Source organism: Rhipicephalus sanguineus, chromosome 11, assembly GCF_013339695.2.
Source record: "Rhipicephalus sanguineus isolate Rsan-2018 chromosome 11, BIME_Rsan_1.4, whole genome shotgun sequence".
Taxonomy (NCBI): domain Eukaryota; kingdom Metazoa; phylum Arthropoda; class Arachnida; order Ixodida; family Ixodidae; genus Rhipicephalus; species Rhipicephalus sanguineus.
Genome location: NC_051186.1, coordinates 123,443,508 through 123,458,564, shown reverse-complemented (window position 1 = coordinate 123,458,564; position 15,057 = coordinate 123,443,508). Strand labels below are relative to the sequence as shown.

The following is a 15,057-nucleotide window of genomic DNA, read 5'->3' as shown; positions in this document are numbered from 1 at the left end:
TTCTCTATTTATTTATTTATTTATTCATTTATTTATCTATGTATTTATTTATTTGTTTATTTATTTATTTAACAATAGCTGTATACGTTTCGCAATCCTAAATAGGTTACATCAAAAGCACCGGAGAGAAGCAATAATTTGTTGATGTTTTTCTCTCTTAGGTGGAGAGTATAAAACACAATATTGATGTCGTCATTGTTCTCATGTTCTTTGTTGTTTTTGTTCTTGTTAGTGCCCAACTCTTTAGACGCCTGACTAGTGCAAACAAGACATAAGCGCAAATGGCGTCCTTTACTCGCAGGACGTTCGTCGAAATGCCGAAGCTGGGCGGCACAGAAGGCGAGAGGACCTCGGCGGAATACGTGGCGAAAATGTGGAAAACCCACGGCCTTGAAGACGTCCACCTGACTCCTTACAAGGCGTACTTCTCCCATCCGGATCCGGACCATCACAGTCAGGTATCGGCATCCTGCCGTCTACGTGAGCGTTCAAGGGGTCAATAAACCTTTGAGAAACGTTGAATAAGCATGAGTAGCGAATGCGACGCGCACACGCACACGCAATGAGCGTATTTCTCGCTCATTAAGTCACGGCTTGGGGTGCCCCAATAACCGGTTACGCCAGCTGTAGAGGCAGCCCAGTGATGGCACAGCGGCGGTCTTGCAGAATTGAAAATGAAAAGCTCTCGATTCGAACACTGTCGTTCCTCTGCACGCACACTGATAATACTGTCTGGGATTGTAAGTGCAAAAAAAAAAACGCTATGTTTAGAGGGACGCCGCCATAGGCGTGCGCACAGGGGGGGCAGGGGGGCGCAAAATCTGTCCCATACATTGACCCCACTAGTCACCTAAGAGGGGAGGGAGGGCGCAAAATCTGCCTCGTACATTGACTTAGTAGGAGGGGGGGGGGCGATGCGATCAACCTTCGCCCCCCCCCTGATGGGGAACCCTGCGCACGCCTATGGACGCCGCAGTGGAGGTCTCAGGAAATTTCGACGACCTGGGGTTCTGTAACGTGCACTTAAGACTAACCACACGGGCCTGTAGCATTTCACCTCTGTGGAAACGCAACCGCCGTGACGGGGATTCAATCCCGCGACCTTCGGATTAGCAGTGAAGAACGTATATCAAAAACCCAGATATTTATTACGTTGTGCCTAAACTGCACCATTATGCTTAATAATAATAATAATAATAATAATAATAATAATAATAATAATAATAATAATAATAATAATAATAATAATAATAATAATAAAAATTCGGCAGCTCCTACGTACCGTGGGAGTCGATGTTATGAAGCATGCGGCGGGTAGGTGACTGTGGCGTAACTTTTTTTACTGAGCGACACGTTACAAAATGGCGCTAAAGATTTGTAAAAGAATTATACGCACACTTATATATGTTGAAGAGCCGCATATGTGTTATATAAGCAGTTTACGGTTGGGTAACGTTGCCAATGGCAACGTGGGTATTACCAACACCAGAAGCGGTAAGCTGATATGTAGTGCTTATACGTGTCCCGAGAACGCACGCACGTTTCACGAACCCGTGTGCATGTGTGCTAGAACTTCTTGACAGTTCTTGAACAAGGGCATCATCAGCGTGATCAGTGAGCACCAGCAGCTGGTAATGACTTCTTACAGGACCCGGTCCTGATCGTGGTGACGAGGGGTCCGTGTGTAGTGAAGTATGTGGTATAGTAGACCTGTTGGAATTCGTGGATGCCTCGGTCATTTCGTCGACAAATTTTCTGTCGACAGAGCCGGCGACATGTCGGAACCTGAAGCCACCCTTCGCGTTGGTGAGGTATAGGCCATCGACGCTGGTAGGCCTGGATAGTGCTACGTAGACCATCATCAGTTGATGTTGTTTATCGTATTTGTAGACTACCTGGGCGTATGTGGCCTACGTAGCCTAGTCTACAAAGCGGCTGTTAATCAATTTGGCATCATCCTAGGTCAGCATGAGGCCATCGCCCAGCCTCGTAAGAAATTAAGAGGACACTGCGTCGTTCAGGCGGACTAAGTGCACGTGACGGTGCGGTGATGTGGATATCATATGTAACATTCGTATATGTATTCCTCCGGGGTCGAGCAATGCTTCAATATAGCTTGCTGAATCACAGGAATACAAACGTAATGTTTATTAGACTGCTATAAAAGCGCAGCCAACACTGGAACTACCGGCGTTAATCTGATATGACGGCTATATCGTAGGAGTAGACATCGTAGGAGTATCATGTAGTGTTTATTGCTTTCTTGTAATATTAGATAGCCAGCACCACAACCACAATTGACGTTGCACCGAAATTACGGCTGCGTAGGCTGTTTTTCCAAAGCAATATATAGACCTGGCGTGGCTCAGTGGTAGAATACCTGATTACTACGCAGAATGCTTGGGTTCGATTCCTGCTAGGATCCTAATTTTCAGAATTTCCATTCGTTGAGTCAACGCTGCCGGAGTTGGTTTTCCTTAACGCTCTAGCATTTAAGTTAACAATGTCTGTTCTCGCCGTTCCTGGGTAGGTATAAACTGTCTATCACCTGTGGCGCATACCCGTACACCGCGGCCCGTGGTAAACGGGTATGTGCCACACGTGTCTGGTGGAAAGGGTTTGACGACGTACGCGACAAGATTTTAACGTCATTCTTGTGGTGACCTGGCAGTCATATTCGTCAAATCCTCTTACCCTCCCATGCAAATTTTGGTTTACCCCAAGTTAAGTAGGCGATCATGAGAGCACCCAGACGTAGGCGGCTAGATAGATAGATAGATAGATAGATAGATAGATAGATAGATAGAAACGCTCAAAGCGCCAGGGGTTCGCTAAGAAATGCTTCGCATTTAATAATAATATCTGAAGTTTTACGTGCCAAAATCAGAATATGATTATGAGCCACGCTGTGTAGTGGGCGGCTCTGGAAAGTTAGACCACCTGTGGTTCTTTAACGTAAACTGACATCGCACAGTACCATACAGTACACGGGTCTCTAACATTTTGCCTCCACTGAAATGTGACCGGCGAACCCGCGACTTTCGGATAAGCAGCCGAGTACTGTACCCACTGTACCGCCGTGGCGGCCTTCTTTCCAGGCACAACGAAGCCCGGAACATTATCCATGAAGTATGTTCCCGGCAGCAAACTACTTCAAACTTCACATTCATACACCTGAAGCGGCAGGCACACGACTTCAGTAACTAGCTAAACGAGTTGATATGCGATTGTGAATTAAAGTACTTTAAGATTCTGTTGTTGGAGGCACAAATTTTTAAATGCAGGCTATTTCTTTCTGTACTTAATTTTCTTGCAGTGTGATCAGTACTCGTGAAGTTTTGGAAGCGCTTCAAATGGTCATGTGTGGGACTCTATAATCCTACAATACTTGAATGTTGAAATTCCGTAGTCTACACACATGAGTATCTTAAGCTCTTGGTATTATCCTAATAAACGTCGCTTGAAACATAGCTTCCATCGTTTGTAGGCGATATATGGACAAGAGTTTATTAGCCGTTAACCGATGTGGGAGTAACTTCATTGCCTGCATGGCAGGTTCAGAATTATTGCTAGTTTTCTTATTATTACAAAGCAGCTTCTCATCTTTACAGACTGTTCTTATGCTTCTCTTTATTTCTAATAGATGAGCATGATGACGATGTATACGCTTAATTTAGTTTTAGAAAAACTTTTCAATTGCATGCTTCTTCAGTCGTTTTTGTAACGTTTCTACTACCTTATTGCACTTGGCAAATTACCTGTAACTCCACTTACTATTGTTACCTAAGCTACTACCGGGTAACGGTTTGCCCTTTTACGAGAAAATATTTCTTTTGAGTTTTGTGTAGCATGAGTTACTCTTTAATAATTCATCTATTTTCAGATTTCCATCATTGACAGCCAAGGAAAAGTTGTGTATTCGGTAACTAGACAGAAGACTGGCTCCATAGAGCCCTACCTAGCGTATTCTGCAAGCACCGGGAGTACACCTGTTGTGGTAAGCATGGCCAGCTTCAAATAGGAACATAGCCGCTTGCCAACAAAACGCGATTTATGAACCATACCCTTGGCTTAATCTCAAGTCCTCTATACATATCTTTTTACAGCGAAAGCTGTTATGAGATCATTTCACCGGCCGTTTTTGGCGCCGTTTTTGGCGCCGTAGTTGTCCGCCGCCGCCGCCGCCGCCGCCGGTGTCCGTAACCAGTATCGCTCGAAATAAGAAAAAAAACGAAATAAGAAAAAAACTCCAGGATGGAACGAGGTTCGAGCCTGGGCCCTCTGCGTGGGAGCCCAGTATTCAACCTCTGAGCCATGCCGGTGCTTGAAACTGCTTTGCAAAAAGGTCCTATACAGGCTCCATGTCGGAAAGGAACCACATTAGCACATGCAATATAGCGTGGTAGAAGAGCGTGTTATAAGCACCAAGCGTCGCACAACGCGAATTCTGTAACCAGGCGTAGCACAATGCGAATTGCGCAACGAGTAGGTTGTTGAATGCTTCCAACCCATTACAAAGGACTCTGCCATAATTCTTCATCGCCATCAGGCACAGCATCAACAAAGTGCGCATAATGCCTTACATGCGTTTAGCAGGTACCAACGCTCTCCGTAGAATGACGAAAAATGGCACAATGCCTGCTGCCCTACTTCTCAAATATTACAATGATTTATAGCGTAGTGGGTTCCTCACAAGTGCACTTGTATTGGTTGCCAAGGAAGCCCATAAGCGCATGATCCACTTCCTCGGGGTCTCAGTAAAATTACACTGATTTATAGCGTAGTGGGTTCCTCGCAAGTGCACTTGTATTGGTTGCCAAGGAAGCCCATAAGCGTATGATTCATTTCTTCGGGGTCTCAGTAAAGTTCTTCGCGCCCCCCCCCCCGTCTCTCTCCCACGTCAACGTATGTTATACAGCATGACGGGAGAGGGAAATAGTGACCGGGCGTCACCCAATGCAAATTACATAACTGGTGGGCCGTTTAAAGATTCCAACCCATTACAAAGGGCTGAGCCATAATTCTTCATCGTCATCAGTCGTCGCGTCAACAAAGTGCACATGATGCCTTACTGACGTGTAGCTGGTGCCTCGCTTCTCCGCAGAATGACGAATAATGGCTTAGTAGGTGCTTCCCAACTTCACAAAAATTGTGATTTATGGCGTAGTGGGTACCTTTCTAGTGTACTTGTTTTGTAGCCCCAAGAGAGCTTAACAGGCTCTAGAAACGCTGCTCTTCCAGCTTTCGCTGTGGCTGTGCTGCGGTTTCAGCGCAGGCCTGGCGTTTTTTTCTTGCGTAAAAATCTTACTGTTACTGAAATATACTTCGTTTATCAATTGTGGCTTAGCTGCAGTGGTTCACTATTTTGAGTAATTAAGAGCTACGCACAGAGCGAACACAAATGAACAGATGATGCTAACAGCAGAAAACTTCCGTGCTATATACTACCGCTGTTCAAGGAATTTCTAAAATTCAGCTGGGATTTCCACAAGGCCTACAAGGATATATACGTACAGTAAGGAAGAGCGGCGCAACGCTTCTGTCAGCAGCGTTATTTTTGTAAACACATCAGTGGAAGCTATGTGAGTGCTTTTTTTTTGTCGCCTTCGGCAATCTATAGCATTAAAGAAAATTCTGCGTTCTTACGTGCCGTAACCACGATATGAAACACTCGATCAATTGTGGGAAACTCCGGTTTTAATTTCGATCACCTGTGGTTCTTTAACGTGCTCGTACATCTAAATACACATGTGTTGTTGCAATTCACCCCCATGGAAATGCGACTGGTAATTGTCTTCGAGCTTAGCATGCAGTGTAACTTAGCCGCTAAGCTACCATGACGAGTAATCTAAAGCCTTCTCCGGAGAGATATGCACTTCCTCCTTGATGTTACCGTAATCCCTCCAGTTGAATAGCTGTCATACTTTCGCGTTACGTTTTTCGTGCAGGCGGAAGTCGTCTACGCCAATTACGGACGACCGGTAGACTTCGCTTACCTGCACAAGGCCGGCATCAACGTCACCGGAAGGATCGTCGTCATCCGGTTCGGTCGCGTGTTTCGCGGCAACAAGGTAAGCGTGGGAGCCCAGTACCGTTTATCACTGTTGCGTCAAACGTGTGCGCGTACTGCGTATACAGTCCGTTGTGCGTCGTGTGACTCATGAGAGGAGAAGAAGGCGGTGGGGAAAGGGGATGGAGTACTAGCTGCTCATAGCTTCTCTCCTTAATTCACTTCAGTGCAGTTCTGTTGATTGCCTTAGCGATCTATGGAGGGATGTTTACATAAGGGGTTGTTACAGAATAATTGACATAAACATAACACATACAAAAAAATCTTGCTGATACAATGCAATAAGCTTATCACCATAAAATGCTGTTGGTACAGTATACAGTAGGCTTTATCAAAGACTGTTACATTCAAGGTTCTTCCAGATGTTGCAAAAAGAAGGTAGCATGCCAAAATCTGCACGAATATCTGCAATCTGCAACTTTATATTTTCAAACAAACGCCATCACACATTCGGGAATACAGTCTGTTACGTAGAATATTAAAACTAACTCATTCAGTGGCCCCTCCTACAGCAAACTAACATATTCTACCAGGTGAAAGAAGCGGAGAAGCAGGGTGCCTCGGCGGTCATCCTCTACCCCGACCCGGCAGACTACGCCCTGCAGCCACAGCGGCCGTTTCCGGAGTCCATGTCCCTACCCGCCTCAGCAGTCGCCTCTGGAACGCTCTCGCTCGTTAACGGAGACCCCCTAACCCCCGTTTACCCAGCTACAGGTTAGTGTGTGCACAGTAGCGCAAGTCATGCCGCAGTCTGTGTGTTTCTCGGCACGATTGTTCTGATATTCGTGCACAGTGGAAATGGGGCAATCGACGCTTCGTTCCTTTTTACAGCGAAAGCTGTTATGAGATCATTTCACCGGCCGTTTTTGGCGCCGTAGTTGTCCGCCGCCGCCGCCGCCGCCGCCGCCGCCGCCGGTGTCCGTAACCAGTATCGATCGAAATAAGAAAAAAAACGGAATAAGAAAAAAACTCCAGGATGGAACGAGGTTCGAACCTGGGCCCTCTGCGTGGGAGCCCAGTATTCAACCTCTGAGCCATGCCGGTGCTTGAAACTGCTTTGCAAAAAGGTCCTATACAGGCTTCATGTCGGGAAGGAACCACATTAGCATATGCAATATAGCGTGGTAGAAGAGTAAAATAAGCACCAAGCGTCGCACAACACGAATTCTGTAACGAGGCGTCACACAATGCGAATTGCGCAACGAGTAGGTTGTGAAATGCTTCCAACCCATTACAAAGATCTCTGCCATAATTCTTCGTCGTCATCAAGCACAGCATCAACAAAGTGCGCACAATGCCTTACATGCGTTTAGCAGGTACCACGGATCTCCGTAAAATGAAGAAAAATGGCACAGTGCCTGCTGCCCTACTTCTCAAAAATTAGAATGATTTAGAGCATAGTGGGTTCCTCGCAAGTGCACTTGTATCGGTTGCCAAGGAAGCCTATAAGCGCAGATCCATTTCCTCGGGGTCTCAGTAAAATTACAATGCTTTATAGCGTAGTGGGTTCCACGCAAGTGCACTTGGATTGGTTGCCAAGGAAGCCCATGAGCGCATGATCCATTTCCTCGGGGTCTCAGTAAGTTCTGCACCCCCCCCCCGTCTCTCTCCCACGTCAACGTATGTTATACAGCATGACGGGAGAGGGAAATAGCGAGCGGGCGTCACCCAATGCAAATTACATAACTGGTGGGCCGTTTAAAGCTCCCAACCCATTACAAAAGGCTGAGCCATAATTCTTCATCGTCATCAGTCGTCGCGTCAACAAAGTGCACATAATGCCCTACAGACGTGTAGCTGGTGCCTCGCTTCTCCGCAGAATGACGAATAATGGCTTAGTAGGTGCTTCCCAACTTCACAAAAATTGTGATTTATGGCGTAGTGGGTACCTTTCTAGTCTACTTGTATTGTAGCCCCAAGATAGCTTACAACGGGCTCTAGAAATGCCGCTCTTCCAGCTTTCGCTGTGACTGTGCTGCGGTTTCATCGCAGGCCTGGCGTCTTTTTCGTCTTTTCTGTTTAGGGGTTAGCACACGTTCGGTATTCGTGTCCGGCTAGAGAAAACTGACCATACCTTCTCTCTTTCTCGCAGTAACTCAATGTACACATTATTGTTCGTGGTCAGCTGTTTTCTTTGTTGTCGTTGTTGTCATTGTTTTATATTTTTTGTTCAGCGTTCGTATAGTTAATACATATTTGATAAAGTTGATTTAATACTTCTATAATTCGACTTCTGTTTGTAGGTTTTTTCTTACGCTCCTACATAATGTACACCAGGTCTCTTTGAGGTTATTTACGTTAAAATAATGACAAAGAATGCGAACATCAGACACGTATGTAGTTTTCAGACAATTGTATATTTAAACATCCACGATTCTGCGTGGTGTACGCAATCAAATCCGCAATGATTTCGTAACGGTATATTTCTCAGTGCTTGTCGACCGCGGCTACAATCTCAACAGTTGTGTTCGCCAGTGAACGCCCTCCTCTACATTTTCTTTTGCTTCACATGATTTCTGAATTCTACCTGTGCGTTTAGGGCCTGTCTTTCACCAAATAAGAGAGAGCTTGACTGCTTCCTTGAAGTGTTTCTCAGTCGTCCAGAGCACCTCTTACGGCGTCTTCTTGTAGAACGAATAAGTGCAAATAAAAAAAAAAAGACAGAGAGAAAATTGTGCGAACCTTCTGTCTGCACTTCACGTAAAATTATTCAGTGTTGAAGAAGGTTGAGCCGATGCTACAGATACAGTTTGGGTTGTTTAATAATGTTAGTGCATCATCAGTGAAGCATAATTATATGCGATGATTTGAGCAGCTGCTCTAAAGAGATGGTCCCTAGTAAATTGGTCGCAGTAGGACAACACTGCTGCTCTTGTTTTCGCCAAAACACGGGTGTTGAATTTTTAGTTTGATTGCGTTGAATGACCTTCAAGCTGTGTGCGCAGACTGCGCGTCACAGCATTCTCTGACAGCATTAGCCACTTGTTCGTCGACCAACCTGTACCTTCTCCAATCTGTCAAGAGGACGCTTTCAGAATACCTCTGAGGGAGGCGAACCTTCCTGGCATCCCTGCATTCACGGCGTCCTTCGAGGAAGCGGCCCAGATACTGAGGTAAGACACGTTATTGGCACGGCGTGCCACATCCCTGCCTAATGGGAATTTAAATTACACTTGACGGTAATCGATGAAAAAATCCGTAAACAGGGGGTGGGGGCTCAAGCCGACGTTTTCACAAGTCCACTTGTCGAAACGTCGGCTGGAGCACCCACCCTCTGTTTACAGATTTTTTCATCGCAAGCTTCCATCTTCCTGCCGTTTTTTTTTTTTTTTTGGACTTCACGGTAATCATAAGACCACTTACACAGCCAACACAGCTAACTTTGTTTACGCCTACACTTATCAGCCAACTCAAATGGTTAATTTCACTTAAATATATATATTGTTTCAAAACTGGAGAATTTAAGTGTGTTGTGAAATGCGTGTTTTTAGAAATGTCACGCGATTTTTTAAGGACCATGGTAAGTCCAGTCATGTGGTCCGTTCATTCCGGCAGGGTTTCATTTGAAAGAAACGCTTCTGGTGGAAATGCTGAAATAGGATTGAAACGAAATAACCACACAGTTATTTGTGAGCAAGCCTCGATCAGTTTGGTTAAATCGCTCAAAGATATTTTCACAAACAGCGACAGTTCTTTTTTTCTTTGTCTGACAAACCTGAACGGTTTTTCGTGGTAGGTTTATGCTATACTAGAGTGAATAACAATATTGTCTATTGCTCGTGTTTTCATACTATCAGCGCTTCCGTCATGGCAGTTTTGTTTAAAGTGAGGGTAAGGGCCCAGCGACTGTTATGTGATCACCTTGATGAACTCTTCTGTAAAGCGTGGACCTTTCGTGTGTGTGAGCATTTATGACGCGTGAACATCACTATTGCGCGGACAATTAAATTTAATTAGCGGGATTAGGAATGTGAATGTCCATTCATGAGTGAACTTTGTATTGTTTTATGGTCATTGACAAACTCACGATGCAAACTATTGTGTAAAAGCAGAGGAGTAGCCGGAGACACACCTGGGCACCAACCACTCCTTATCTACTTCTAATATGAAATAAAGTATTGTAATTCTTTTTTTTCATAAATGCAATGACGCAAGTGCAACAAGCGTTGCGCTCCAGTACGAGAGAACTTTTTTAGCGGGCGTTCACTGCCCTATTTCTGCATTTTCCTCTCTGCTTTTTATTCTACTTCAGCCGCCTGGACGGACCGGCGTCACCGGAAGACTGGACAGGAGACCTGAACATTGGCACATACCGCCTTGGGCCCGGTTTCACTAATGCCAAGTGAGCTGACAACGTAGCGATTGACTGATTTTTTTTTTTCATTATTAAATAGCGACAGCAATTACGTCGCTGACTCTCTAACAGCGGTAAATTGTTGAGCGTATACGGACAGCGTGATGTGAATGGCGCCGCGGTGAATCAGTGGTCACAGTGCTCTGCTGCTGACTCGGAAGACAAGGTTCCGACCCCGGTAGCGGCGGCCGCATTTCTAGAGAGGCGAAATCCTCGACTCAATTAACCATGACGTCATTACACCAAACCAAAGCGTTACACGCACTCGTTTCCGAGGTAGAGTGTACATAGAGTATATATACATGAGCCTCACGCAAGACGCCCACAGACTACGATCTTATCAGCTTCAGACTTACGTAAAGCCGTCAATGCCGTTTCTACGGCCCTCTAAACTAGAAGACTTAGAAACAAGGCGTTGCGCTAATTCTTAACATTCGTAAGTTATCACATCGACTTGAAACATACGTTCTGCAGCTCTGGGTTAACGTTTTTCTACTTTCGAATTCCACTGTCTTTGTGCTGAATAACAGCGCAGAATTCCAACGAAGGCGAAGAGCGCCTCACACGAGACACACGTGGCGCTGCGTGTGTCTTCTTTGTGGTTATGTTCATCTGCGTTGAATTTGAGCTCTGTTCCTCCGTGCGATGACTAGCCGGCATCACCAACTAGACTCGTTGCCCTCATTCCGATTCCAATTACGCAGAGAGTGAAACGTAGAGTTGACCGATTGCACGTGCAGAAATCGCTGTTTTTCACAAACGATCCAGAAGGAAAGTTATTCCGGTGCACCAGTCGTATTCCAAGTTCCTCCGCCCTGAAGAACGTGCATTCAAGCGCTCGCTAACGATGGCAACCCACACTCACCCACTAGAGCAGTGAAATAATTTGAGTGACCCGCCACAGTGGTCTAGTGGTTACAGATGCTCGACTACTGACCCGAAGGTCGCGGGATTGAATCCCGGCCGCGGCGGCCACATTTTAGGTGGAGGCAGAAATGCTTGAGGCCCGTGTACTTAGATATAGGTACACGTTAAACAACCCCAGGTGGCCGAAATTTCCGGAGCCTTCCACTACGGAGTCCCTCATAATCACATCGTGGTTTTGGGATGTAAAACCCCAGCCATTAATAAATAGTTTGTGTGAAGTGGCGGATAGTCATCAGTTCTCCCGCTGCGCGAGTCATGGTCATTTTGGGCCAACTGCGCTGTGGTCGCCCGGCGCCACCAAATACAGTGAAATTGTTTTCGTGTTGCATTCTATAAATAAGCGTCAAAAAAGATTTACATGTGTCAAGGTGGCCTGCAGCTTCGATTATTTTTGGCCGATTGTATTGGTGACAATGATAATCGCTTCGTGTTGTCTCTTTCTGTGTCTGGTGTGCTTTTGCGTCTCATAAATCATCGTGAATCACTAGCTGTTCTACTAAGTTACATGATCAAGTGTTTTGTGCCACCCGCTGCGAGTGCGTCTCTTGAGAGCACGCTCTGTGGGAGTTCGGCGTGAATTTTTGGTATACTGATTAATTTCTTGAAGTAGAAATCTGCGCAATTATTCTTTTGGCTGCTTACGTTTATAGTCACAAGTATTGTTCCATGCTTTGTATCCTTGATATTTTCATAATGTGGTGCACCTTCTTTGAAAGATGCGACTGGCAAAAGCAAGCGCAATAGCAGAGATCATACGTGCTTTTGGATTCTACTTACGCGTTGATGTGCTGAGTATCTATAGCATCAACATTTCTTCCATCCTTAAGGTTCTTTCTCCGAAAGACCCCTTTCTCACTGAGAAATGTGTTCTGTGCAAGGCAAAGGTTTTCTGCGGCCGTGAAGCCAGAATCGGCCACCAAGCAAGAGCATTTTGGTGAAGTGTTTCTCTGGCATTTTTCAGGGAAATGAAACTGGAGGTTCATCTCAAGAACGGCCTGGCAATGACATACAATGTCATCGGAAAAATAACCGGAGTCGAAGAACCTGGTAAGCATCTCTGACTGTAGCTGTGGTCGATACTCAGCGGTGGTTTCTCATTGTGACGAGCTAATTTAGTTCGCACTTGCTCACACTTTCACACTTTAATCCTCACTTGCTGAGTTCATTTGCACATGCGAAAGTGATATTACGCGTGAACTCTTCGCTTATAGACACCGGATGCCTGCGTAACGGATAACGCGTCAAGCCGCCCTGAAGTGTTCAGTACGAGAAGTTTCAGCCGTATGCGCCTTGTAAAAAAAAATCGGGCACTGAAACCCTGCCTTCATATGGAATGTCTTTAATAGCTGGAAGTGTTTCTAATTTCGCTAAATTCTCCTTGCCTCAATGTAAATGTCTATCGGAGTGTTTCTAGCGTCCGAACCTAAAGTACATGATTTATCCACCGCGTTCTTCAGTTTCCATAGTTACGCTCTGTATCCCGGTATTTTCTATATAAAGCTCGGCAATGCGGCTAGTTTACCGGGCCTGGGTTAACCTCCCTGCCTTTGTTTCAAACTTCTTCTCCTCCTTGGCACTGCGGTATGTGCGTTCCCCCTTACACTAACCAATAATAACCTCCGATGCTTAGCGATTGCTTCATGCCAGCGTGAAACAAGTTATGGAATTCATGTTGCCTCAATGTTGTCAGGACATTAAGGTCGCGTGAAGAGCTGTTTCCTACAGTGCCCACAGTTGTCCCACAGAGCTCATCACGCTTCCATACATTCGGACCCAAATGGAATGTTTCTACATTTCTCTCACCCACTTCTCTTTTAAGCGAAGCGTAACGTCGATCTCATTGACCGTTTATATCAGTGCTTCGGGATTTCACCACAATATATTTGATCTTCCGATGAGCACCTGTGTGGTCCGTGTATTTTGCACATTTTATTGAAAGATGAACGTTTCTTTCTGACGCATTCATCTTGCCCTCATTGGCTGATGCGTTTCAGTGAATGGTTTATAAAAGTAATTCAGATGCAATCGGGAATTACAGCGGAATAGGTACACGTTGTAATAAACAATATGAAATTTGCTAGCTTCTGATGTAGCTGAGTGAACGAAGCAGGGTGAATCGTAGATTGCAGGGGGATATTGTCGCTGCAATGTGCGCAAAATGCGCTAGAAAGATTATGAATTGTTCAGAAAGAGCGCAGTAGTTTTCTTGTTACCTCAGACGCAAGCTGAGAGCCCTGCTGTTTCACGTAAACAACCTGAGGCTGAAACCACTGCCTCATGTTTCTTTCCATTTTTCTTATTATTTTACCAGAGAAACTGGTTTTGGTGGGAAACCACCGCGATGCTTGGACGCCCGGCGCGTTCGATCCTGTCAGCGGAACCGTGGCGCTGATGGCCATCGCGGAAGCCTACGGGAAAATGGCCATGCAAGGTAAATGTGTGTCTCGTAGTTTGTACCAAAGTTTTTCTTTTTTTCTCTGAAAGGAGAGCGTGTTTTGAGTAAATATGTACCGACATTGCGAGAGCCTCCCTCGCACTTTTAAAGGAGCACTGACATCAAATTTACGCATGTCAAGATTTTTGCATCCACGAGTAGTTATTTACTCCCTAGTAGCGATTCGCGACCGAAAGTGCAACTGAGGGACGAATAACTATCTGTTTTATTGATTTATATTACCGGTATCTAGCACGATTCAAAACGGCCTGCAAGCTCGCCATTTCTTAGCGCTGGCAGCGCTCCCTCGCGGTCAATTGCAGACCGCGCCCCAGTTTACTATTTGTCCACAGAATGGAGTGACGTGAGGATCAGCTGCTCAGCTAACATTTCGTCTGCTAGGCGCGCACGTTCAGTCATGCCTTGTCACCAGCATCGCCGTCGTCACCGTCAAAAGTATCGACTAGTGTTGAAGACGGCATTCTGGAACTTAGAATCACCGCGATACGCGACCTCGCGAATCATTTTCGCTTCGACCCTTTGCAAAACAGCGACTCAAAAATTGATGCTGTTCCAAGCAGCAACAAGGAGGTGCCCGGGGACGCACGCTTGGGCCATACTCGCTGGTGTGTCTCACTTAGCTATATCAGAGAATTTTAGCGTGCACGGCATTCCGGTATACGCAAAGGGGTCTATGTAATATCGGCATAGCGAATGCACACCACCGGAGAAATAGAATACGATAGGTTTCTACAATAACAATTCTGTGCTTGCCAGGTTCTTTTTGCACCGCCAGATGGCCCCACCTATCCGGCCTGTTGCGGCTGCAGTAACCCGGTATTACGCTAGCGCAAGGAAGTCCACGGACGAACTAACATTCACTAATAACGCTACATACGTGTTACTTGTTAGCGATGATATTTATCTATAGGCTGCTCCACTTCGATAGCTTGTGGTCGTGTTGGCGTGTACCGTACGTGTAATGAAACGCCACGCACTTTCCGCTTTTTCCGCGCCTCGACGAGCAGGTCCGTACTACGCAGTGGTTCCCCGACATGCTGGCACGTAGTCGCTCCGATTGATCGCACTCACGCTGAGGATCACACGACAAATCAGTCGATACGACATGATGAATCGCAGGCACGGATCGGGACTGCGAGGAGAGCCACTGGCTGGGAGTGAGAGTAGGGTGCCTCGATGCGCGCGCCCTCTCGGTCATTGAAGCACCACGGCCGCTGGATAAAATTTATCCAGCGGCCGTGGAAGCACCCT

General features: G+C 45.9%; 1 protein-coding gene across 1 annotated transcript in view; it reads left to right on the top strand.

Moving 5' to 3' along the window:
- LOC119373768 (N-acetylated-alpha-linked acidic dipeptidase 2) overlaps positions 1 to 15,057 on the top strand; it is a 45,340-nt gene that overhangs the window by 10,703 nt on the left and 19,580 nt on the right. Inside the window, exons 3-10 of the mRNA XM_037643829.2 lie at positions 302 to 458; positions 3,884 to 3,997; positions 5,949 to 6,071; positions 6,604 to 6,784; positions 9,093 to 9,183; positions 10,323 to 10,412; positions 12,313 to 12,398; positions 13,663 to 13,782. Coding sequence (XP_037499757.1) covers positions 302 to 458; positions 3,884 to 3,997; positions 5,949 to 6,071; positions 6,604 to 6,784; positions 9,093 to 9,183; positions 10,323 to 10,412; positions 12,313 to 12,398; positions 13,663 to 13,782 — 962 coding nt within the window. The remainder of the gene's footprint in view (positions 1 to 301; positions 459 to 3,883; positions 3,998 to 5,948; positions 6,072 to 6,603; positions 6,785 to 9,092; positions 9,184 to 10,322; positions 10,413 to 12,312; positions 12,399 to 13,662; positions 13,783 to 15,057) is intronic.